We start from the raw sequence: 27803 nt of genomic DNA, 5'->3' as shown, positions 1-27803 counted from the left end.
CTTACTGTGCATAAAGTGGACTTAAAACACCAACTCAAACCAAAGGAAAGCATCTTGTGGTTGTGAAATTGCAAGAATATGTTAAACTGTTTAGGTTGTCGTTGGTATTTACTTTATCTATAAGCTAACACATTGACTGTCGTGTACTGGTCAACAATTTTGCTATTTCTTCAAATCCTACTCTTTATTGTTTGCAATTTTATTTGTACTTTCATTTCCATTTTTCAGGAATGATTCCCTATTCTTAATAAAGAATGTCTTGAAGTACCATACTATTGTTTTCAACTTATATTCCGCTTACTTGTTTTCTAATTACAGTAAAACCTCGTTAATCCAGACTAATGGGGGTGATAAGTTGAACGGTTTTAACGAAAATCTGGATTAACTGAAATAACCTAAAAGAAGAATAGAAAGGGCATTAAAACTCCGTTTATAGCAATAGAACACGTTTATGTTGTATTTGAAAGGGCATAGGCCTAAATACACTATACAATACACAGGATGGCAACAGACCTGGAAAACCTGGAAAATTCAGGGAATTTGAGGTGTCCAAAAAAGTTTGGAAATTTTGTCTTGATAGATTTTTTTATATATATATCGTTATGGAACTCTGCACGGGAACAAGAAATCTTGTTGCTAAGTTTTGGCCTCAACTTTTATGCACAACACAACCACGGCGCCAGAAACCAGTTATGCCAGGAGGAGAGAGAGGGGGAGAGACATTTGTGGAGGGGCAGAAAAATTTGTTACACCTTTAAATATTATGTGGAAAATGCATTGAATTATCATTTTTTCTTGTCTGTATTGGAGTAGTAAGGGTACAGAACTGTCAACAGATGGAGGGGATGGGAGCAGGTGGCATCGTCCAATAGTTGTTGGATGTCGTAGTAAGGCATTTTGTTGGACAAACTGAAGGAACATGGAAACAATACGATTTTTGTCGAATATCGCCAACCGACAAAGTATCTCACTATCACATGCAACAGAAATTGCATGCATGGCACTCATATGGATTTGATTTTTGTTGGACGTCTTCAGATGGCAACATCCAACAAAAATCGCATACATAAACAAGAAGAACTTTAGACTGCAAATATGCTGCTGGAATTTTATTTCTGTTCTGGCTCACTTCACCTTATTTAATGTAGCAGTACTTACGAAGGATTTCTTTCATCATCCTGATGTATTACTGGTTTCACAGAAGTTAACATATGTTTACTATGACACTATTCTTAGATATGAAGAAAATCCAACAAAACGGAATATATATTGAATACTATTGCAAAGAATTGAACATAATCTGCATTGGTGAACGTTATAAAAATTGGCAAGTGCATGCTCCCAACCTCAAATTTACTGCAACACTAGTATTGCAATGAAATTAACGCCACTCTCTGTCCTGTCCGTTTAAACTAGTGAGAGATGGTCATTATCTCACTGAGTGAAGTTAATGTCCAATATTATGAAATAAAATACTAATAATAAATATTTTAATATGTTTACTCGAATCATTCAATCATAAAAGAAAATCATTTTCTTCATCATGTCTTCTCTGCCAGCCCTTTTAAATTTTCACTTTCCATCTACTGATTTATACGAGGGGTGGCCAGAAAGTAATTTCCAATTAGTAGGGACATTGATTTTTAGCAAATGCGAAAAACTTGAAAAAATTGTAATTGCTGCAAAGTTGTGTTTATGAATGTGCAGTGATGTCTGGACCAGTGGCGATTCCTTCATGTAGGAAGTGAGGAACTTATTTCCAGTTTTCTACTTTTTTAAGAGTTTAATGAGTGCAATAAAGGTTCGCTACCGACTCTCAAGTCAATATCGTTCCAGATCTGTTGCCCAAAGACGACCGACAGTCTTTGCCTGATGCTGAGGAACCTTTCTTGTCATCCTACAGGTAGATTGGTGAGGGGCAGAGCAAGGGAGGGCACGAGTACGTGGGGGTTTGCCCAGTTATATGGTCCACGAGGAATGTCCCGTGTGTTCCTCAACAGTGATTCCAACTCTAGCATAAAGGTTCCAAACCTAGCAAAATTTGAACATCGTTGGCACCTAGCAAGCACTCTGTGTTTGACATAATGGAAAATCCAGCATCATCTCAGAAACTGGCATCCCTGGGAAGCAGAGAAATTGAATTCTAATGAAGATATTTTGAGGAAATATTTTTTTGTAATAAAATCTCCAGATCTTGGTTGTACTTCTCTGGCGGATTTGTTTGAAACAAAAGGAAGTATGCCGACCAAGGGACAAGCTTTTACAGGCCCTGATCCATCCTCTTTTCTTTATCCTCCTCGATGAATTTTCTTCAACTTTTTTCAAGCACTTGCTTGCTTTTTTTTTTAATTTTTAAAAATTTATAATGTTACTTATAATCAATAACACAGTTCACAACTCCAAAATAGCAAAATTAAATTGAACTTAAAACTACTACAGTCATCAGAAAATGATAATAAATTAATAATAATTGTATAATAGTAATAATAATAAACCCTTGCAAAATGTTATCACATTTAGTATAATTTATGAGTTGAAACAGCACCTTTTCATATCAGGAGGTTTGTATTGGCTAAGCTGTTCTTAATCCACACATGACAGGCAGGGCAGCCTGCAGCTAACATTACAAATCCAATGGCTAATCCAATGTACAGGCAATACATGTCACTGTGTAATTGAACGCATTTTCGAAAACTTTCCTCGGTCTGTTTACCATAACTTCCTACACCCCAAAAATTCCACGAGTCGCTAGTGGTCTGGACACATTTTTCACATGTTCGAAATATCAAAATAATGCGAATTTGGCATAAAATTCGAATTGTTGCAGTTTCTAGCAATTGTTTTTAAACAATGTCCTAAAACATGGAAAAATTCCATGAAATCCAACATTCTTGTCTTTTCTAGGCCATGTTTGTGTACATAGAACGTGCAAGTTTTCCAACGTTTTATTCAAGAGTAAACTATAATGCTAGTTATACATGGAATAATTTTCACAGCCACATTAAATCATGTATTTCCCACGATTTTTTCAATTTCTATCAGAACCATTTGCATCACAGAGCAAAGTGACAGGGTTCTAACAGGAGATCGAGTGCATATCTACCGTCACATGGGAGCCACATCTTCAGTATTTGTCACGCGAGATGTGTTTTGAATTACCAAGCTAAGTGCGCACCAGCGGCATTTGTCAAGCGAGGTATAATGGAGCTCAGTCGTTAGGGTGTCTGACTACCATGCAAGAGACCCGGGTTCAATTCCCTGTGGGGAAGAACCAGGATCTTTTCCACCTATTCAAACTGCTCCGTCGCCCACCCAGCATCATATCAAGCAAGTACCTGGAGGAAACTTTGAGGGATAAAGGTAGCCAGGAGCGTGGTGCAGATCACATCACCCCCACCTTGAGCTGTGATCAAGAAAGTGTGAGGCCCTAACTCCACACCCCTATACACCTTCATGGCAAAGTGCAGGGGAGCACTTTACTTTTACTTCCTCAAAAATCTGTTCCAACATATCAAACTGTCACAAAAATACGTAGACCATGTGACCTACAATTTAAAATAATAGTTTAAAAGCACAATGGAGTATTAAGTTTCGGTATATTTGGCAGAAAAATGTTCTAAAACAAAAACGCGAGTTTTTGGAAACAACACTAACCAGTCAAAAAAAGATAATGCCAATTTTTGGTGCCATAATATATCGGTATCTGTCACCTGAGATTGATTGATTTAAATTTTTTGGGTGCGTCACCACTTATGGTCAGTATGAAGGGGGAAAATTCCATTATCTAAAACCCTTACATTAAAATTAGAAAGGGGGTATGGAAAATAACTTTCAAGATATATCAAACACTCACAAAGAGGCGTAAGCCATGTGACTTACAATTTGAAACAGTAGTTAAAAAAACACCATGAAGGTATAATTTCAGATATTTGCCAGAAAATGCGCTAAAATGAAAATGTGAATTTTGAGAAAAATAATACCGAATAGTAAAAAATAAAAAATGCACCAATTTGAAAAAAAAAATAACAAAAAAATCAAGGTCGCTACAGATTAGGCATAACTAAAACAAGAATATCAGTTGTAATTTATTGCATTAGTAACAGTGAGTACTAACCAAATTTTCGGCATAATCACCACAGTTGTTCTGGCATTTAATCGCACTAAATTTTGTATGCCCATGGCATATGTGTGTGACAGCAAAGACTGGAACTATCTCTGCCGCAGTGTAGCTGTCATATCTTTGTTCTGCCAGACTGGGAGTGGTCCAAGATCTCTCACCTGAAGTGATGCAAAGAACCTGCGTGTACTCAGCTGTATGGGGTTGTGCACATTCGATTGGCCTTCCGTGAATTGTCTGCACCTTCGTGTGACCATACTATCAATCTCGATGTCTGGTTTGCACACCTCACACGATTGCTGGGGGCTCTGTGCCAAATTCTGAGCATGCAAAAATCTGATTACTACATGTAGGCTACATCGCAGTCGGTGAGGGACTGTATGAGAGCTGCAATTTTTAACCTAGAACTGTCCGGCTGCATTGCAACTGTACCAGATTACAGCTACATGCCACTCCTTCCTGCCTGCATGTATGTGTGTCGCTCTCCGACCACTAGTGCTGCATATAGGCACCATTGGAGCTTTTTTCAGGATGCCCCTCGTATATGAACTTTCAGAATCTGTTATTAACAGTGTGTTCCTGTTTTTACTGTTTGACCAGCGATCCGAGAGCTCCAGTTGGCAAAGTGCCAAGAAAAAGGGGAAGTTGGCGATAGGAAGGCAGGCGCGAGAACGCCGCTCGCGGTTGCACGTTGAACAGTGTTACCAATCTGCGAGGATGCTTATCCACCAGAACATAAGTAACGAAAACCGAGGGACATGCACAACCGATTGAAGAGTTGAATCTCGATTAGTGTTATTGTGCTGTGCTATTTTTTTTATATATAATATAAAGACCTTGGGAGTACAACCTGGCAGTGAATGAATGGATGACTAAACACTGCAGGCAAAAGTGACTTCGCTTTACGGAAAAACAGGTGGTGGCCATGGACGTCCGCAGGACTTTTTCCGGGGAGGGGCAAGGAAGATTTTTTTCCCCCAGGGGGGGCAAACAAGGCACATTTTCTCCAGAAATAGTGTTGTTCCCTAAAAACGCATTGCTTAAATTTGAATTTATGGTGATCATGCAATAATTAACACATATTATTGTGGCTAAAATAAAATTATATGTGTGAAATACATAATTTTTGGATGACTTTCATTTTTCAGTCTTGGCGTCCCCCGTTGCCCCCCTTCCGGACGCCCATAGTGGTGGCTCGAAACCAGATACGGGTCCAGTCGGCTTCCTCTGGGGTTGGGTCAAAGATGCCGAACTGGCGCTACGTTCAAGACTTCAGCTTTTGCAAAGACGCCTCTCCACGGCCAGAGCACTTCCAATATCTTGTGACAATATTCTCCGGTTGGCAACATTGCTCTCTTTCCCCACGTGACACTCGCGCTGCTCGCGTTTCAGAGAAGCGGTTCCGGAAACTCCCCCAATTTACCACTGGACTCTTCTACTTCGGGCATGCACAGAAAACTCGAGAGCTCTCGGATCGCTGGTCAAACAGTATGTGTGGTTAGCTAAATCAGGTACCTATACAATGCAATTCTATAAAAATACTTTGCGTTAAATTTCTAATACCTACATACCTTTTTTGTCAGCAATAATGATATAACTGCAAGTTCTCAGTTTCACGTACTTCACTTGGATATATTGTACTGAAGCAGAAATCCCTTTGATATGTAAGAAAATATGACACTTTCTTTCGTACAATTCAATTGTTTCACTTATATATGCAAGAGTTAAGTTCTTTGCTTTACAGAGAATAGAGAAGTAGCTTTATGCATTGAAAAATGAGTTGGCAATCATGGTTCTTGCAAGCAGAGGGTTCCAAACCTCAGTGGAAATATCAACATATAATACCGAGAATGTATAAGGAGACTGATATATTACAAATTGTATTTCTTAATCAATCACTCTTCACTCTAATCTCTTTTTGTCTTAACTTAAAAAATAATCAAGTATTTTATTTTAAACTTACTGCATATGATAAAATTCCGTAATCCTTCCCTAGCTTGTGAATTGTAATAATTTTCCAAATTCACTATTTTGCTGTTTGATTTCAAATCATAGAGAAATTAAGACAATTTCATAGATGATAATATTTCTTAAGAAATCCATGCCTGGATCTGTACGAGTTTATTATTTCCATTTGCAAAAACATCGATTTAGTTTAGTTTGTAATTGTCAGGGAAAAATGTAAATTTTGTCCTGAAAAACCTGGAAAGGTCAGGGAATTTCATATCATCTTGTTTGTAGCCACCCTGAATACAGTACAAATCTGCGGGAAACAGAATTTCATCAGTGGTTGACTGCCTTTTCCTTGGGAATTTCTCTTGTTGATTTCTAGCCACATTTAAAATGCCTTTTTTTATTTTTTTAAATGTATTTTATTTTATTTTTTGCGTATCATGATTAAGCGAAGTCCGGTTTATTGGGGTCTAGATTAACGAGGTTTTACTGTATTGCCAATAAATTTAGGGTGCCCGGTACTGTACGACTTTCCCCTATATGGATATAAAATGTCCACGATAGGAAAGAACTGTGTATGTATCGATAATCGTAATAAATCCATACAACTTGTGAACGTTACCCTATCAAAATAGAAAGGGGAAGATGATAAAACAATGGAGCATCGGCTTCATTGTTTCAGCGTCCGGCGACCAATTGTTCCCTGTCCGCGTAAATACACCTAAAGAACATAACTTCTTGCCGTGCTTGTAAAAGAAGCTCTCTCTCCTCGCAGAAATTTGAATACAAAAGTTGTTGAGAATCCCGCACCATTGTCGTTTGGCGAGCTTCGAGGAAGTCCACAGCAAAGGAAGACAAAAGAACTTATGGAGACACAAGGTGGTAAAGAAAAGAGCCACAGGGGAAAGAAAAAAAAAACGCCCAATTTGCGATTGCATACATCCCGCTGCAACAAAAGGTATTTCCAATTTCAAAAAAAGTATATGGTTTTATGTGCGCAGTTTGCAAGTTGGCTGGAAACTGAGGACTTTTAGGTCCTGATCATAATTTCATGGTCTGCAAGACCCGAAGGATGGATGCCAGTGACCGAGCTCTCTGATGAAGAAAGACATTATGTTGATCACTGAGACATGGTAGAATTGCTTGATGATGATGAAAAACCCAACTATTCCAATTTTGTTCCATCGAACTCAGTACCTAATGAGCAACAAGAAGAAATCCAGAAAATACAGGTAGCAGACCCTGAACTACATGCACACATTTCACTCAAAGAGCACGATCCAGACCACCTTAACGTCAGATACTATACATTAGATCAAGGCGTCCTGTATAGGCTAAATACAGGGTTTCCACACACCTGGAAAACCTGGAAATCTCAGGGAATTTGAAAAAAATACAAATCGCAGGGAAAATCTTGTAAATGATTAATGGTTCCCAATGAAGCAAAACTGAGGGATTATAATGTGCTATCAGTGGATAATCCAGGCTGTTGTAGCATTTCTCTTTCAGCAAGGAACTCATATCTATTTGTTTGTCTGTTTCTTGTTTTAAATGTGATTCCAAGGCTGGTGACCAAGTGTATACCCTCAAAAATTTTGCACTTTTTAAAATTTAATTAAACGATTTCGATCTTTTACATGACGTAAAATATATACGATGTGCTCAGTGCATGGAAGACCTGATACAGGAACATCTCAGGAGAAAGAGAATGAAGGCTGTAACTGGTGATGAAGTAATTCGCCAGTTTCAGACATTGTTGCACAATGTCAGTAGTGAAAAGGAATTGAAAGAAGTTTTGTAACTTTTCAATCAAAACTGATGCACTAGATTCTTTTTTTACAGGTGTCGTGAAAAGCAAGGATGACTTCTCTGAGTTATGGAGCACTGTTAAGTTGGTTTTGATTTTATCGCATAAGAATGCATATGTGGAAAGTGGGTTTTCTGTAAATAAGCAGGTTTTAATAGAAAACTTGAAAGAAGAGTCTGTTGTGGCTATTCGGCAAGTTTATGATGCAGTGAAAGTGGTAGGAGGAGTGTCAAATGTAGAAGTAAGCAAAGATATGATCCAGAGTGTTAAAGGTACATGTATTAGATACGAAGAAGCATTGCAGAAGATGAGAAAGAAATGTGATCGCAAAGTACACAAAAGGAAAGAATTGAAACGTAAAGCAAGTGAGATCTGTGCTTTACAAGCCAAACAACAAAAGATGCAAGAAGCAGCAAAGGCTATTGCAGAACAATTAAAAAAACTTGAAGCTTCTGAGAAGTAAAGTTTCTTAATTTGCTGTATCAGACATTATGTACATTTCTTGTTTTATATTTCAGTCTCAGTAACTTATTATTCCTTTTTACATTGGTGGTAATAGTTGTCACTTCATTTTTATATGTTTTAAAAATTCCAATAATTTGTTTATCTTAACTATTGTTGTACGCATTACAGATTAATTGATATTGTATCTATTTATAAACATCTATGAAAAGTGTGAAAATATTTTAATGTTCTATATCAGATATGTTATAAATTAGTTCAGAGTTGTTTAAAGTTCTAGAAAACTGGTCATCTTTGTTCTTAATTACATGCAAAGAAGTGCAATTTTATTTTATTATTGAACTAATTTTGTTATTTCAGGGTGGCGACAGACCTGGAAAACCGGGAAAAGTCAGGGAATTTGAGGTGTCAAAAATAGTCAGGGAAATGTCAGGGAATTTCGTCTTCATTGACTGTTTTTTTTATTTAATTTAAATATATCGTTATGGAACTCTGCACGGGAACAGAAAATTGTTATAACTCGGGCACTATGGGAGCAATCTACTTCAGATAAGTTATGTTTTGCAGCTAAAACATCAGCGCATGCAACGGTGTACAATTTAGAACACCGGACCGAGGAAGGGGGGCTTGGGGGCACGTCCCCTGCATTTCAATGGAAAAAACAAAAATCTGGAGTTTGCTCCCTCTTCTCCCACTATTTTGGGGAGAATGTGCGAACTTTAGTATTCTTTTCAAAGAATGGACATTTCTCAAGACAATGAAACATGTTTTATGATCGTGGGTGTCATACAAGTTGAATAATAAGCCAAAAAATATGATTTTTTTTTACGAAAAATAGGTAATTTGCATTTTTAGAGGAAAATTGTTATAACTCGGGCACTATGGGAGCAATGTACTTCGGATAAGTTTTGTTTTGCAGCTAAAACGTCATAGCATGCAACCGTGTACAATTCAGAACGCCGGACCGAGGAACGGGGTTTGGGGGGCGCAAACCCCCGAATTTCAATAGAAAAAAACAAAAATCTGAAGTTTGCCTCCTCTTCTCCCACTATTTTGGGGAGAAGGCACGAAATTTAGTATTCTTTTCAAAGAATGGACATTTCTGAAGAGAACGTAACATGTTTCATGTTCTTGGGTGCCATACAAGTTGAATAATAAGCCAAAATGTGATTTTTTAATTTATTTTTTTTCCAAAAAATAGGTAGTTTGCATTTTTGGAGGATAATTGTTATAACTCGGGCACTATAAGAGCAATCTACTTCGGATAAGTTTTGTTTTGCAGCTAAATCATCATAGCATGCAACCGTGTATAATTCAGAATGTCGAACCAAGGAAGGGGGGTTTGGGGGCGCGACCACCGAATTTCCATGAAAAAAAAAACAAAAATCTCGAGTTTGCCCCCTCTTCTGCCGCTATTTTGGGGAGAAGGCACAAACCTTAGTATTCTCTTCAAAGAATTGACGTTTCCAAAGAGATTGAAACATATTTCATGTTCCTGGGTGCCATACAAGTTGAATAATGAGCCAAAATGTGAAACTGTTCGGAAATGTGGCATGGATATGTTGCAGAGAAGGGGGAGGTTGGTCATCAATATGAATTTCGCAGTCTTGCTCCAGACCTGTGTCAGAGTTTCCACCCAAACATAAGTGTATGAAGGTCCAAAAAGCACATTCATTTCGTAATCAGCACCATGATACCATATGGTATCATCGGGCAAGTACGACCTTACACTGATTATACCATATGGTATCATCGGGGGAATAAATGTTTAGCCTCTAAATAGTACGTGGAAAATGCATTGAATTATCATTTTTTTTCTTTTTTGTCCGTATGGGAGTAGTAAGGGGACTTGTCAACAGATGGAGGGGATAAGAGCGGGTGGCACCGTCCGATAGTTGTCGGACGTCGTAGTAAGGCATTTTGTTGGGCAAACTGAAGGAACCTGGAAGCAAATAGGTTTCATTGATACATACGATTTTTGTCGAATATCGCCACCCAACAAAGTATCTCACTACAACATGCGACAGAAATTGCATGGACTGCAACATCCAACAAAAATCGCATGCATAAACAAGAAGAGCTTTAGATTGCAAATATGCTGCTGGAATTTTATTACTCTTCTGGCTCACTTCACCTTATTTAATGTAGCAGTGCTTACGAAGGTTTTGTTTCATCATCCTGACATATTACTGGTTTTGCACAAGTTAACATATGTTTACAATGACATGGCACTATTCTTAGATATCAAGAAGAATCCAACCAAATAGAATATATATTGAATACTATCACGAAAAAGTGAAACATAAACCTGCATTAGTGAACGTTATAAAAATTGGCAAGTGCATGCTCCCAACCTCAAATTTACTGCAACACTGTAAATTCCTGTCTGTTTAAACTCATGAGAGATGGTCATTAATCTCTCACTGAGTAAGGTTAATGTCCAATATTATGAAATAAAATACTAATAATAGATACGTAAATATTTGAATATCATATTTACTCGAATCATTCAATCATAAAAGCAAATCACTTTCTTCAAGAATTGACTTTTCTCTGCCAGCCCTGCTAAATTTTCACTTTCCATCTACTGATTTATACGAGGGGTGGCCAGAAAGTAATTTCCAATTAGTAGAAATATTGATTTTTCGCAAACTCGAAAACTGTGAAAAATGGTAATTGCTGCGAAGTTATGTTTAGGAATGTGCAGTGATGATGTCTGGACACATTTTTCGCCCGTTCGAAATAATGTGAATTTGGCATAAAATGCGAATTGTTGGCATTTTTAGCGATTTTTTTTTAAAGAAATGTCCTAAAACAACGAAAAATTCCATGAAATCCAACATTCTTGTCTTTTGTAGGCCATGTTTGTGTACATAGAACATGCAAGTTTTCCAACATTTTACTCAAGAGTAAACTATAGAGTTATACGTACATGGAATAATTCTGACAGCCACATTAAATCATGTATTTCCCACGATTTTTTTCAACTTGTATCAAAAACCATTTGCATCACAGAGCAAAGTGGCAGGTTTCTAACAGGAGATCGAGTGCGTATCTACCGTCACGTATTTCCCATGATTTTTTCAACTTAACAAGTGAAAAAAGGATAATGCCAATTTTTGGTGCCATAATATATCGGTATCTGTCACGTGAGATTGATTGATTTTAATTTTTTGGGTGCGTCGCCACTTATGGTCATTATGCACCCTTCAGTATATACGGGGAAAATTCCATTATCTAAAATCCTTACCTTAAAATTAAAAAAGGGGTATGGAAAATAACTTTCCCGAAATAACTTCAAGATATCAAACTCTCACGAAGAGGCGTAAGCCATTTGACTTACTTTGAAACAGTAGTTTAAAAACACCATGAAGGTATAATTTCAGATATTTGCCAGAAAATGCGCTAAAATGAAAATGTGAATTTTGGGGAAAATAACACCGTGTAGTAAAAAATAAAAAATAAGAAAATACACCAATTTTTTTAAAAAAATAACAAAATATCAAGGTCCCTACCGATTAGGCATAAATAAAACAAGAATATCAGTTGTACTTCATTACATTAGTAACAGTGAGCCCTAACCTAATTTTCGGCATAATCACCACCGTTGTTCTGGCATTTGTCGTAGCATGGCACTAAATTTTGTATGCCCATGTTATATGTGTCTGACAGCAAAGACTGGAACTATTTCTACCACAGTGTAGCTGTCAAATCCTTGCCCTGCCAGAAACCTCTTCAGTTAAACAAAGAGATGAAAGTCGGTACATTCAAGGCCAGGGCTGTACAGGGAGTTGTACAAGATCTATCGCCCAAAGTGATGCAAAGTACCCGTGTGTACTCAGCTGTATGGGGTTGTGCACATTCGATTGGCCTTCCGTGAATTGTCTGCACCATCGTCTGACCTTACTATCACTCACGACGTCTCGCACGATTGCTGATGGCTCTGTGCCAAATTCTGAGCATGCAATGTAGGCTACATCGCAGTCGGTGGGAGACTGTATGAGAGCTGCAATCATTAACCTAGAACTGTCCTAAAACGGCTGCATTGCAACTGTACCAGATTACAGCTACATGCCACTTCTTCCTGCCTGCATGTGTGTGTGTAGCTCTCCGACCACTAGTGCTGCGTATAGGCACCTTTGGAGGAGCTTTTTTCAGGATGCCCCTCGTATATGAACTTTCAGAAGCTTTTATTATTAGAGTGTTCCTGTTTTAATGTGTGGTTAGCTAAATCAGGTACCTATACAATGCAATTCTATAAATTCCTTGCGTTCAATTTCTAATACCTACATACCCTTTTCGTCAGTATTAATGGTATAACTGCATATTGTCAGTTTCACAGTACTTCACTTGGATATATTGTACTGAAGCAGAAATCCCATTGATAATGTAAGGAAATATGACACTTTATTTTATTTGATTCAATTGTTTCACTTATATGCAAGAGTTAAGTTGTTTGCTTTACAGAGAAGAGAGAAGTAGCTTTATGCATTGAAATATGAGTCCGCACTCATGGTTCTTGCAAGCAGAGGGTTCCAAACCTCAGTGGAAATATCAACATATAATACAGAGAATGTATAGCTAAGGAGACTGATAAATTACAAATTGTATTTCTTAATCAATCACTCTTCACTCTTATCTCATTTAGTCGTAACTTTAAAGATAATCAAGTATTTTATTTTAAACTTACTGCATATGAAAAATTATGTAATCGTTCCCTAGCTTGTGAATTGTAATAATTTTCCAAATTCACTATTTTGCAGTTTGAATTCAAATCATAGAGAATAGAGAAATTAAGTCAATTTCATAGAAGATAATATTGGTACTTAACAAAACCATACGTGGATCTGTGTGAGTTTATTATTTCTATTTGCAAAAAGAACGATTTAGTTTACTTTGTAATTGTCAGGGAAAAATGTAAATTTTGTCCTGGAAAACCTGGAAAAGTCAGGGAATTTCATTTCTGCTTGTTTGTAGCCACCCTGTATTTGCATCAGAAAACAACAGTAATAAAGAAGGTGAGGATGGTATGGCTATGAGGGGAAATGGAGGAGGCCATTATAAAATTATATTAGTCTTTTACTGTGCATTCAATACTCTGTAAAAAATATGAGGATTCTGGAAAACTCAGGGAAAATAGATTTGGAGTTTGCGTGGGAACCCTGTAGATAAGAATCGGAAATTGCTAGTTATTCCCACAAATAGGATAGCAGATGTTTTGTCAGATGTGCATGACAGTCCATACACTGGAGGTCATACCGGACAGAGCAAAAGTCTTCAAAAGGTATTTGAACGTTATTACTGGAAAACTGCTTGTAAAGATGTACTTCATTACGTCCGTTCTTGTACAATTTGCCAAGAAAAAAATATGCCCACAGGAAAACAAGGATTTTTTACACCCTTTTCCCCTGGGAAATGTAGGTGAGCGATGGGCATCTGATATTTTTGGCCCGATCACTTCTTGATGTGGATACAAGTATATTATATTCAGTATTGATCTGTTATCTTCATGGGTCGTGGCCCAACCACTGAAAAGTATTTCTGCTAAACAAGTGGCAAAATTCTTTGTTCACAAAATGTTTAGTTTTCGGCCCCATTCGGTCCATACTAACTGACCGTGGATCAGTATATCAAGCGGCCCTGGTTGAAAATGTGCTGGCAGATCTAAAAATTAAACATCTGAATACAAGTGGTTACCACCCTCAAGCAAACGGGAATAAATCATACTATGGCCACAATGATAAGTAATCTCCAAAAACCAAAAAGATTGGGTCTCATACCTAGATCTTTGTGTGTATGCTTATAATTGTAGTCTATTAGAAGGTATAGGTTTTTCGCCCTATGAAATATGTTCGGGTGCAAGCCCAAATTTCCTCTACAAGTTGGCCTAAATGCAAACCCCATAGACCAATTCTCCGGTAACTTTCGAAAACACTTACTTCAGTGCAGGAAATAACAAAAGAAAGGCAGGATAAATGCCATCAACAAGGGAAATGTCGTTTCAACGACAATAGACCGAAACCAATTTATACAGTCGACGATCTGGTCATGATACACATGCCAGCAAAGAAAAAAGGTCTTTAAGATAAGCTACGGCGAAAATATGACGGCCCGTACCGCATAATTCATATCAGAGGTAGAAATGTATGCGACATAGAGAAAGTCAAAGGTATATAGCTGGGGGTTTTAATAGAATTGTGACCTGGTTTTTAACAAGTGTTTTTAACCAAACCTTTTAACACTTTTGACGCGGCATAAAATTATTTGTGGCTAGATGAAAAGGTACCTGAAGAAGGGGCAGTCGAACCCCGAAACAAAGTTTCGAAATTTAATACTCACTCACCTAAGTAAGACCATTTTATACAAATTTTGTATAGATTGTAATAGTGTTATTTATAAGTCATAGAAGTCGGGGTATTTAAAGACAATTGAGAGTGTTCATACATATGCTAAGCTACATAATTACTTCAAGAAATTTGCAACTTTTATTGAATTTGTTATTTTAATAACAAATTCAAATTACTATCAGAAAAACTATGTGGCCATAAACAGTGCTATGTATATAACCACTTACGGCCACCTAGTGGCCATAACTAATAACTGAAGAAAAGACATGACCCACTGATGGCCATGCACATGTTCATGATGTTTTTGAGGTTATGTCGGTTACGATCATACAACACACAAATAATATAATGTTTTCTTACCTGGGAACTGAGTTTCTTTTTTGCAGGTCTTCAAATGGATTTCCTGCGATTTTCCAAAAAGCTTAGTACTCTTAAGAAATTTCATAAGAAATTATACATTTCAGAACATCACAACCAAGAAACCATGACATCACATCTGTATCCATCAGAGTTTGAATGGCTACTGTGTATGCCTGTAGCTAAATATCAGATGTTTTTTATAAGCTTGGTTCTGATTGCTGGAAAATAGTCGGATGTTTAAAAATGGTCCAATAATATGCAAGTCGCCATAAGGGGTGTCGTTGCCATAACCCGTACCTCCACCCTATAAACTCCTAGCATATTTTAGAGCTAACAACCACCCTCTACTAAAATTGTATTTTACGTATGCGCATTGGGTGTATTGTCTTCTCAATTAAAATAACTTCCTATTTCCTTCCGTCACAGCTGTTTATTCTTCGCTTTCAGGGTGACTGCTCACTGGGAATTCTACATGAATTATTGGCTCCGGGAATTTTACGTAGACTTTTCTCCGTAGATGTGAAAAACTGCAAATTTTATTAATGCCAATCTCATTAAATTTATAAATGCCTTGAGGCAAGTTTTTAAGTTTAGCTTTCATTTTTATCGAGGAAGGGAAAGAAACGTGCGTGGAAAATAAAACATTACCTCTGAATCCGTTTACTTTGTTTGTGTCCTTTGCAGAATGATCTGTCTGACAGACTAAGATAATTGCAAGATAAGGGATCTTGCAGTTGATCAGTTAAATTTGAGTTTGAAATTCTTATACAATTAACAATTTTTAGTGGATTAGTGTTCTCCATGCGTAAAATTTGTGACTTGTCTTTGTAGATGTATTTCGAATCTGAAATGGCAAATTTAAATCTGCTCCTTAAATTAAATATTTTAAATATTAGAGCTAAGCCGTTGAATTGAATTAGAATTTTTGGATACATTAAAATCACACAGTTCTTTTATGTTATTACTACTATATATGTGCATGTGGGTGTTGGGGAAGGGGGGGGGGAGGCAGTAATATGTAAGCTTGAAATAGAGAATACATCTGCTTGTACCCTTGAATTTTGTCATTGTTTTCTAGTGGCCACCTAAGCTTTCTTTTACAAAGCAAGGCGATAATACTTCTCTCGTCGTCCTTGTGGGAACACAACCATTATTCTTGTTGAGAGAAAAACTACAACAATGCAATAGATGATCTTGAACTTGGCATGTCAGATACTCTTTCCTTAAAATATTGGCCAATTGTATCTTGTGAAGTAGAGCAAGTTTTCTCAGAGTATAAAAGTATTCTTGTCGAAAACAGGAGTTTCAAGGTTGAGAAATTGAGATGTTTTAAACTATTGTAATCACAATCTTTAAGGATTGTATTTTTTCTCTTTTATAAAACAGCTGGGTAAATATATACAAGAGAGTGTGGAAGAATTCAGAACTGCAATTTTCATATTTATTACATGTTAAATTGTAGGAGCTGATAAAGAAGATATGTTTTCCTAAAGTGCATTTATTTGCATACTTTGTATATTTTAAGTGCATAACTATCTGGACCCTAGTCATGGGCAACAGGTACACTTACCCTATACCAGGGATTCCCAAACTTTTTAGTTTCATGGCACCCCCTTAGTGTTTCACGTTTTTTCCGTGGTGCCTAAGTCAGAATGTAGACCTATCGTACGCTTGCAACACTCAGTTAGTGTGCTTGCCTTAAGTTGATAATATATTTGACTCTTATATGTAATAATGAAAACAAAAGAACTTGTTCACAATGTGCAACAATTAGCAATTCGGTGGGAAACATATTGAACAATCTAACATATTGTATCTAAATATATCCATTTGGCAGTTGCAAGGAGAGAGGTAATTCATTCTAATAAGTTCACAATTCATTTTCCCGCAGTTTTTGTTTGTGATCGATTTCGCCACCTGATTGGTAGCTTCATTAGGCACGTACTGCCTCGCTGCAGGAGGTGTGGTTCCTTTTTCTCTCGCTCGCATTTGTGGTGTGTCTAGTTGACACAGGTCTTTCATTTTCTGTTCCTCCGGTGCGAGCATGGTACTTCCTTTTGCCACGCATTGGGATTTTGGCACTGTCGGTTCCCAGTCTCGTCATCTGAATCCATGCAAAGGCACTAGATTTCACTCGCATGTGGACTTTTTCACAGGTGCTTACGGTTCGTCCCAAGGAGCAGAAACTGTAAGGTTTAAGTCAACTAGTGCCACCTAGAATGTGAGCGGGAGAAAAAGGAACCACACCACCCCCACCAAGACAGTACATGTCTGACGAAGATACCATGCAAGTGGCGAAATTGATCGCAAACAAAAACTGCGGGGAAAAAATTAAACTTTAACTTAGAGTGAATCTAACATATGTTTTAAGAAAATGTTTTAATTTTTTGTCATTGTAATTATACTTTCTTTCCTTGCAGCCAACAATACCAGTGGACATACTTCAAGGGATAAAGATGAATCCATGAATGTTGAAGAAAGCAGTGTGGAAATAGATACTCAGAGCGAGAATGTCTCGGCTCATTACGATATATATGATAGTCCTGAAGGCAGCCAAGGGGAATGTTCGATCAAGCAGCGGAAGTCGCTCACGGAAGCTTCGCAGTCTGCATATTTCACAGCAGAGGAAGACACACAAGATCTTACTCAATTCTCAGAAGGGGATTACGAGGATCGGTTCGACTATGTAAGTGCTTGCAATGTAGATGATATACCATCTGAGGAGGACCCTTTGTACGAGGAAAGTGATGTCAGTGAAGAAGACAGTATGTCGGGAGTTGTTAATGTGCCCAATAACACACCTGATTTTTCTAACAAGTCCACTTCTGATGAGCTGATAGAAGATGTTATAAGTGTCTCTTCTGATAAAACTAACAGGTCTTCAATGCAGCAAGCTATATTGTTAGCAAATGGTAGTGAAGAACAGGTTGAAAAAGTCATCAGTGACAATGCTTACAGTCATGAGTACTCGGTTTTGAAGAAATATGGTACACCATCCAAAATACTGCCAGTATCTGATTACACATTAGATTGTTCTTTAAATTCAACAATGGACAAGACTACTGGTAGAGATATTTTTGCTATGCATGGTGACTGTAAAGAAGTTAAAGTTAATGATTCAAACTGCAAAGATGAACCAATTGCAGGTGATGTATATTTTGAAGAAAAGCCTAAAAAGATTGCATGCAAGTATGTCAACATTGAAAGACAGCTTGACGAAAGCCATGAATGCTTGATTATGAGCAAGAATGATACACAATCAAAAGTTTTAACTATGGATGAAAACTCATTTTGTGAGTCTATAATGGAATTCTATGAAAGTGACAGTGCTTCTGCCAGTAATGTTAAGAAAGAACATGTGCTCTCTGAATATCCACTGGATGAGAAGTATGAAAGCCCATCAAATGTAATTACTGTGCCTGATAACTCATTTGAAGACATTTCATTCAGCCCAACGTCTGAAACGGCTCAGGTGGATAACTTGAATCTGCATTCACATCCAGGCAATTCTTACCCTGCAGAAATGAATAATTTTGAAGACCATGAAATTACAGAAATTCAAAGTTTTGGTGGTGCCAACTCAAGTTATGTGTCTACGGATGACAGTGGTATTTCAGAAGTACAGCATGATTGCAGTAAAGAAATATTACCAAAGGGCAAAGATAGTTTCACACAGGCGATATCACAAAATGAAGATGAAAGCTTGAAAAAAATGAGCGTTGAGAAGTTTGAGGCCAGTAATCTATTAGAGAGTTCTGTTTCAGTAGATAAATACTGTCCTGATTTGTCACCAGTGCAGATCAGTTATGCTAGAGAGTCTTCTGAAAAAGAACTATCGATTGAGGTGATTTCATTGGACGAAAGTGTGAATTGCAGTCCCAAGGAAACAGTCGAAGGTGAAAAATTTGAGCCATTCTTCGAACGCAACCTTCTCAACTTGCAGAACTGGAATAGTGACATTGAAATCAATAAACTCGGTGATACAAATAAGCAATATTTGATGAAAATTTCCTCAGACCGAAGAATCTCTCGCACCATCCATGCTTCAGAAGACAATACTGACCATAACGTGCCTGCTGATTGTGAAAATGTAAATACTAGCAGTGAGTTTAATGACACACTTACAGATATAGAGAAGTTTCTAGCAGAAGGTCTTAAAAAAATGCAGCTCAACGGTTCTGCATCTAGTCCGTCTGATGAGAGAAAATCATCATCGCCTCAAGCTTATTTCCATGAAAGAGATATTGAATGCCAGTCTGTTGGAGAAACAACCACACAATGTGATCGAAATGTTAGATTACCGGAATCTAGTCGCAGAGTTTCTGAAACTAAATCATCAGACATTAGCCCATTTAATAAACATACACAAGTACAGAGAAATGTGCAACACCACCTGACTGTACCCAAGCAAGTTGTTAAAGATATGCTTTTTGTACAACCAACATCACTTCCATCTGAAAACAAAATTGAGAAGGACATGAAGATCGTATCTACAAGATATCAAAAACAAAAGGTTCTCAATTTTGACGATATCATAAGCCCAGTTGGTGAATACATCAGAAGCACTCCAACAACACCTCTGATAAGGAATGTAAGGCCAAGGAATGTAAACAGAGTACAGAGTGTAGTTGTTAAGAACAAGACTCCATCTCCGTACCTGTCGCAACGTGTAGCTGGTCAAACCCCATCTCCTTATGGTGGTGGTAAGAAACCAGATTTGCCGAACAGAAATGCCTTAAGTGAAAATGTGGCCACATTTAAGAGCAATGCAATAGAAAGACGAGTTGTCACTACCGAGAAACCCGTGAAGAGTGATAAGAGTTCACGCTTACCAGTACCTGTGCAATTTTCTAGGAAATTGGATTTTCAGGTACGTATTTTGTTTTTGCAGTTACTAATATTGCCAGAGAGTGGTTGAAAGTAGATGGAATGCAATATAAAGTGCATTTTTATTTTTTTATTGATAGTCTCATTTTGGTAGGTGGCCAGGGGTGTGGTGCTGATCACACCACCCCCAACTTCAGCCATGATCAAGAAAGTGTGGGGCCCGAACTCTACACCCCCTGTACGCCTCCATGCCATAGTGCAAAGCACAGGGGAGTACTTTATTTTTTTACTTTACTTTAGTCTCATTTTGGTATAGGGTTATGTTTACCATATTTTCGTACATTTACCATTTTTTCTGTTATTTTGAATTTGAGTACAGGGAGTTATTTGAAGTATGTGAAATATTCACCTTTTACACACATATTCAATAATACCAAGTAGTAACTTACGAAAATACCTACTTTATTCATCAATCGATTTTGGGACACTGTCACCATTCCGAGATAGTCATGCTATCAGTTTTGTAGCAGATGAATCTATCATTCATAACATAAATTCATTTATGAAAATATATTTTTAATTTTAGTTGATGGTTTGCACTAAGAGTACCTGTTCAACCTGACCATATTTCAGAATTGTGTGTGATGTTTTTACACTTGATTTTAATGCATGCAATTTTATGTGTGTTAAAATTAGAATAAAAACAATGCATACATGTATGTACATGTGTGTATTTGTTTTTATAAAATTTATCATGTCTCCTTATTTGAGACATTGACTTAGGTGCAAACATATCTTCAAATTTTGTATTTTATTGAAGAGAAGAGACTGTCATATGAATATTTGCATTAAATTAATAAATATGTGAATTTTATGTGTTTTCTAGCACAAAGGTATCCAGGATGCAGAGATAGAAAACTTAGATCCTGAGATTAAACCAGCACTTCCAATTAAAACTTACAGAAAAGCACCATCAGTTACAGTGGTGAGTATAATTTAATAATTGTTATTACTAATTTATATTTTTGTGGCCACTTTATCTACAGAGCGATCCATTGAAGTGTAGACTTCTGCCAGTGTTTCTATTATCGGCAAGCGAGGCACTCGCATCCGTTTTTCGGTATTGTCGAGTGTCGATGAAGCAAGCGCACAACAGTTTCCGTAATTATTTTAAAAAAGGGATTTACTTAGCAGGTTTATGAAAGAAGACCTCTGTTGCACACACAATTTTTTATACATCTTTATTAAGACGCCTACTAATGTAAGCTTGCGAGATGGGCTAGAAACCGTTTTTTACGGAGGTCCTGAAAGTAGCTTGAGGACTAGTGATAGGGGTCCTTGTTTTGTATTGTGTGGCCTGTTTATTAGTCTGGTGACTGAAATGATAGGGTTCTTGTTAGGTATTGTGCTTTTTTTAGTGTATTTAACCGCAAAGTGTGTTATGGCTCAGCAAATGTTTTCTACTGCGCAGCGCTATTTATTTATGATTCATATGGTTTTGGAGGAGGCAGATCAACAGTAGATCTGATATTCACCATAAGGCAATTACATTAAAGGCACTATGAGTATGGAAATTATTTGATTGTGGCATTCCTAGATATAGGAAAGGCATACGATAGCATAGACATAACAAAGATTCGGAAGGCTCTAAGAGAGAAAGATGTCTAGGAAGAGAGAGTGTGTAGAGTGCAGAGCACATACAAGGCCAACTAGAGCTCGTGAAGACATGAGTGGGAAGAACGAAGTATAAGTAAAAGAGTAAAACAGGGAAGTGCTCTTTCCTCACTGCTCTTCATAATTACAATAGACATAATTAAGGAAGAGGTGGGGAAGAATATAGGAGAGGAAGAGACGAAGGCCCTGTTGTTCACTGATGACTTAGTAATATGGGGAAACAGGGAAGAAGAACAGAGACAGCTTGATAGTTGGAATGATGAAATCATTAGAGCAGGAATGAAATTTAGTGCAGAGAAGAGTGAGACGCTAATAACAACAAGAAACAGAACCAGAAATGTACCAAGATTAAAGGCGGACACTGAAGAGTTGAGCGTTTAGTTGATTTCAAATACAGAGCATTCCCTGACATTCGCTACGAGACTCGGCGGCAAGTGGCCCGGCGTCAGCGCTTGTCTTTCCCGGGGAAAGGGGTCCGCAACAGTCGCTATAGTCTATTAAAATTACAGTTTTCATATTGTGTACTAACTTTGACTACAGAAGGTGTTGAAAATGATGTCCCTCTGCTGCAACACATTCCTGGCATCTCCGAAGGAAATTGGCATTTACACGTGCAAGTTCGTCTACTGTAATTCTCCCGATTTCTCACAGATGGTGTGCGGATTGTCTTTGTATACTTTATTTTTTTAGATTTCCCCATTTTTCTTTCCACTTTTATTCAGAACTGACCCTGTTACTCTAAACTTTATGAGGTTTAATACAGTGGTCCTATGTGGAACGGGAACACCAGGAAATTTCGTTGAAAAACATCGTCACACTTCTCCACAATTCCTCTTTCCGAAGTAACAATCGACAAGATAAATTCTTTGTTGTAATGTAAACTTTTGTGGTGCCATATTAAGCCACAATCTTCAACACACGGACACGACACAACACAACTTTGGAGGGATGATTGTACTGGTGTCAGTCTGCAACGTCAACAGAAAGGGGAAGAGAGTGAAAGCAGGGAGAGCAAGAAAAACAGACTGTAGCGTGTGACTGTCACGGACCCTGCTCGCCGGGAAAGACAAGGTTGACGCCGGGTTGCTTGCTGCCAAGTCTCATAGGGAATGTCTAGGAAGCATAATTGAGAGAAATGGAAGAGTAGATGAGGAGATAAACAGGAGGGGGACAAATGGGTGGTGGACTATATCAAAGTGTTCGAAGATTAACATGGACAGGGTTGTACCTATGAAATGCAAGAAGGTAATATATAACACGTACTGTGTGCCAATAATTATGAATGGAGCAGAGACATGGACAATGACAGAGAGACAAAAGAAAGATACTGGCAGTGAAGATGAAAATTTTAAGGAGTATATTAGTGGGGAAGACTAGAAGGGATAGAATAAGGAATGAGGAGATTGCAACGTCCTCCAGTTGGACACTAGTCATTACAAAGAGTCCGCTGCTCCTTGTGTCGGGAACATGAGACTCTTTGTAACTCGTCAGGCCATGCTGGGTAACAAGAAACTCAACACTGTTTTCAAAGTTAGACACAGTTTTATGATCACTTATATTTCCTATAGTATGTGAACTTACAAGCAATGTACATATTTACTCACGTTTCTTTGCTTTTCCTGAAGAGGCGAAAATAACAATTCTTACAGCATTTCAAATCACAATCATTAACACACAACTTCATATAGTATTAACATTGGACAAAGCCAATAAAAGTACATGAACGTTTCTGCAAGTAATCAATATTTCAGCAAATTAATGCAAACCAATAACACTATTCTGGCATTCCATTTTCCGTTACCACATTCCTATTGATTCCCCTACCTTCTTTTGTTTTCCAACACTGCCCGTCGTTAGTTGAAAATATTCAGGCAGGTTCATGCACTTTCTCTGCCATGATGGAAAAGTGACGTCAACACTAACAGATTATTTTGCATTTCCGAAACATATGTACAAGTTCCAATAAGAACTTGACCAGTCTAAATATAGTTGTCTGTGATATTCTGAACATTATTTAAGATAACAAGCCTTTAAAAAATCTTAACATTTTACAAATATAAAACAAACACTCTGGTTTGTTACAAAGTCCAACAGACAGTGAGGGTGGTGAAGCTTCAGGACAGAATAGGTCAAGTACAGATGAGATGGGTCGGACACATGAAGAGGATGGGTGTAAAAAGACTGCTTACAATACACAAGGAGTGGAAATAAGGCCAAGGGGGAGACCAAGATGTTGGTGGAAAGAGCAGATAGCGGAGAGTGTTAGGAGAAGAGGAAAAGATTGGAATACCTCAGAAAGAAAGGAGTGTTTTTCTTGTATGTACGCATTGCTTGCATTATAGAATTATTTTCTTGTAGTTTACGGTTATTACAAGCATAAGAAAACAGTTTTTCTTTGTGACGTTTCAGGAGAACACACGCTCCTTTCATCAGACATTTATTTTCATTTTGACTAAAGATACAGTTATAACAATGGTTAGTAATTTTTAAACAAAAAGAATCCGTTATATAATGGACGTTGTCAATGTTACATTGTTGTAATATAGCAACTTAACTGTGGGAAAAAAAAAAAAAAAGCAGTCTGTTGTATTTTTATTTGAGATTTTTTAAATTATGAATCCCAAATATCATCAGGTAATTCAAATTCATCATTGTTTTCACACAGTCTCTTGATGTTTTCTGTTACATTAAATTTCAAAGATGGTGGCTTACTCCATTTGTGAAAAAGAAAACTCCATACTGGATCTACATTACCATTTTCATTATTTAATTTATTCCAGTGTTCTTCTGCAATGAACGAAGCTTCCCAGACATTCAACTCTGTGTTTCCCGTTAATCTTTTTAAAACCCTTCTCTTTTTAATCAAATGTTTTTCTTCGATGATATGAGTTGACAAACCTGTTCTTGGGTTTAGATTTATAATGTCCAAATCGTGTTCATGCCATCTTATTGCCATTTTCCTTGCTGTTTGTCCCACATAATCCTTTGAACATGAACAACTTATATTATATATTCCTGTGGTTTCCGCATCTGGTAGAGAGTTTCTCATTTTGAATTCATTAAATGTACATTCCAAACTTCTTGGTGATTTAAAAACAATTTTGAAATCAAAACTTCTGAAAATTTTTGCAATTTTATGTGAGAATCCCTTGTGGAATGGAATGCACACAAATTTCTTTTCAACAGATTTTTCATCTTTGTCTGTATTTCTCTTTTCCTTTAGTTTTCTTGCTACTTGTTTTTTGATTTGGTTTATTCTGTTAGTGTGAAAGCCATTTTCTTTTGCTATATTAAAAAGCCTTTCTTCTTCATTTTTGATATCCTCATTATTAGAACATAGTCTTTGTGCTCTCAGGAAAAAATTTAAAAATATGTTATCCATTGTTATACGCGAATGTTCTGAATTGGCATGGATGTATTTTTCACCCGCTAATTTTTTTCTATGGACTGATGTTTGAATTGTTGAGTCAGTTGTCTTAATTTGCAGATCAAGGAAAGAAATTACATTGTTATTCATGGGTTCACAAGTGAATTTTATGCGACGATGTGATTCATTTAACAATTTAAATACGTCCATGATGGTGTTATCATTTTTAGCAATAATTAGCACATCATCTACATATCTGATGTAGAGTTTGATATCCGCACCTATTGCATTAACAATTGGAGATTCTATGTAATGAAGGAAAATGCTGGAGATGATTCCGGATACTGGGTTTCCCATTGATAGACCATTACTTTGCTGATAGATTTTGCCATCAAATATAAAGTAATTGTAATTTGCACATACAGTAAACCATCGAACCATTTCCCATGATTCTACTGGGTTAACCTTCATCTCAATAAGCCATCTGTGTAATGCATCTGATGAAAGGAGCGTGTGTTCTCCTGAAACGTCACAAAGAAAAAATGTTTTCTTATGCTTGTAATAACCGTAAACTACAAGAAAATAAAGAAAGGAGTGGTGGAAGACCAGAAAAATATGACTTCTATGCCGACCCAGCCAGAGGCAGGAAATGGCGAAGGATGATAATGTGTTAACCCAATCGGCACATGAAGTTCAAAGGCGATTTGAAACAAGATTCCTGGGTGTAAAAGTTCCATGTCATAAAAAAATCACTCTTGAAACTAGTTACGGAAACTTGCATGCTTGATTCACGGACAGTCTACAGTGCCGACATACGTTCGCAAGCACCTCGCTCGCTGATAGCAGAAACACCAATGTGGCGTTCTACACTTCAATGGATCACTCTGTATAAGGCACCAATACTAAGACGTATTATTATAGGACAGCCTGTTTGAGAACATTTTCTCCTAGTTTTAAATCATTCCTGTGCCCAGTTGAAAAAGTGACAACCTCTGTGGTGGAATGGTACCAAATCCTGGTCTGGACATGGGCATTCTGCATGAGTGTCCCTTCATCAATTTCATCATAACTAATCCTCATCTCCGTGATTAGCCAAAAGTGGCAGAAAAACTAAGTAAAATAAACCAAAATCAATCAGTCAATCACAGCTTAAGTACAGGGTGTCTACCAGTCTGGAAAACCTGAAAAGTGAGGGAATTTTATTTTTCTGGAAAAGTCCGGGAAATTTACTATTTTTCTGGAAAAAATTGTATTTTTGTTTCTGGGCCATACCAAAGCTAGTGACTTGCTACTGGCATTTCAAGAAAGTGTAAAAGGTATCAATTTGAAAAACATAGTGCAAATATCCATGGATGGACCAGCAGTTAACTGGAAATTTCTCGCCTTTTTCAAGGAAAACATTGCTAATAATGAGCCAGAAAGTACAACATTGCTGGAAATAGGAAGCTGCAGACTTAATGTTCTTCATGGTGCTTTCAAAGCATCTTTTCAGAGTTCTGGTTGGAACGTAGTGGGATTCTTAAGAGCAGTGTACAATTTATTAAAAAATGTTCCAGCTGAGAGAGCAGATTTCACAAGAATTACAGGATCAAATGTTTTTCCAAAAAAGTGTTGTTCAATTCGGTGGTTAGACAATGGAAGTGTGGTGGAAAAACCACAGTACCTTTTACCATTTCTGAAAACCTATGCTGACAGAGTTTGTGGTACCAAGGAACAACCAAGGTGTGAAAGCTTAAAACTATTAAGTTCGCAAGAGGAATCTTCTGTTACAGTCAGGCTAGCTTTCTTTCAGACTATTGCAAATGATATACTGTAGAACCCTTTCTTGTTAGGTTTGTCTGATTCACCAGTGGTGCCTTTCCTTTATGAACATTTGATCAAGCTACTGAAATCCCTTATGTCCAGGTTTATAAAGAAGTCCATTCTGCTTGAAGCTGTAAGTTCTGAAGATCTTTTGAAACTATATCGAACTGATCCAGATTGGTGGGTGTTCTGCAAAAGAAGTTGACATTGGATTTGCAACCCAAGCAGCATTTAGATCTATGCAACTATCTGACGTTCAGGTGTTACATTTTCGTGAAGATTGTCTGAAAATATTACAATGTTTGTGTTATGTAGGAGATCGCCATTGATATAGGCTCACATATGGTGCAGCATGTCTCTCTCCAGCATCTATTTTGGATGGAAAAGTAGGTGAAGACCAAGTAAATGTGGCATTACAAGTCCTAGTTGAAAAGTGCCATTTTTCTGGCCCTGCTGCAGATATATATACTGACTTATGTAGTAATGACAGTGGGATTGCAAGAATGAAAAAAATTGACATTGCTGTTGATCGGCTGGATCAGATGTGGATGACATTGAAAAGACTGTAACAACAGTTCCTTTATACTCAAACAAGTGTTCTTGGGTTACTAGTCATGTTAAATTGGAGTTGGCTTCCAACGTTTTGAGGGCATACATTGCTCATCTTCAGGGAATGTAGAAATGGAGACCAATGTAGGTTAATATACATGACTATAATGTGGGGGAGTTTGGATTCTGTCTTCCTATTGGCTCTCTCTGGATCCTGGTGTTCTCATTGACTGGTGTCTTGTTTTTACGGAGGAGTGGGTTCCAGGCGTGACTGAGCTTGGAGTCCCTCGTCCCTGATGAGATTGGTGCTTTCCCGTGATATGGCTTCCTTAACCCATCGGTCCCAGTAACCAGCATATTTGGATATTATTTTTGTGTCTGCTAATAAAATTCTGTGTCCCTCAGTGATGCTGTGTTCCCCAAGTCCTGACTTTTCAGGTTGGAATAATTGGATATTGCGTTGATGTTCACTCGCAGGGTATTCGGTATACTCCTGGAATACGGAGTTCCAGGTCATCTTTGACTGAACGGAGTAGG

The 27803-nt window shown here is 37.4% G+C and overlaps 1 protein-coding gene across 1 annotated transcript in view; it reads left to right on the top strand.

Moving 5' to 3' along the window:
• LOC145998730 (uncharacterized) overlaps window positions 1–27803 on the top strand; it is a 57547-nt gene that overhangs the window by 15013 nt on the left and 14731 nt on the right. The window contains exons 4-5 of the mRNA XM_083135258.1: window positions 17467–19916; window positions 20760–20858. Coding sequence (XP_082991384.1) covers window positions 17467–19916; window positions 20760–20858 — 2549 coding nt within the window. The remainder of the gene's footprint in view (window positions 1–17466; window positions 19917–20759; window positions 20859–27803) is intronic.

The sequence above is a fragment of the Lepisma saccharinum genome, chromosome 14 (assembly GCF_977018435.1).
Source record: "Lepisma saccharinum chromosome 14, izLepSacc3.1, whole genome shotgun sequence".
Classification (NCBI taxonomy): Eukaryota; Metazoa; Arthropoda; class Insecta; order Zygentoma; family Lepismatidae; genus Lepisma; species Lepisma saccharinum.
Note: the sequence above shows the minus strand (reverse complement) of the source record. Positions and strands in the feature narration are given on the sequence as shown.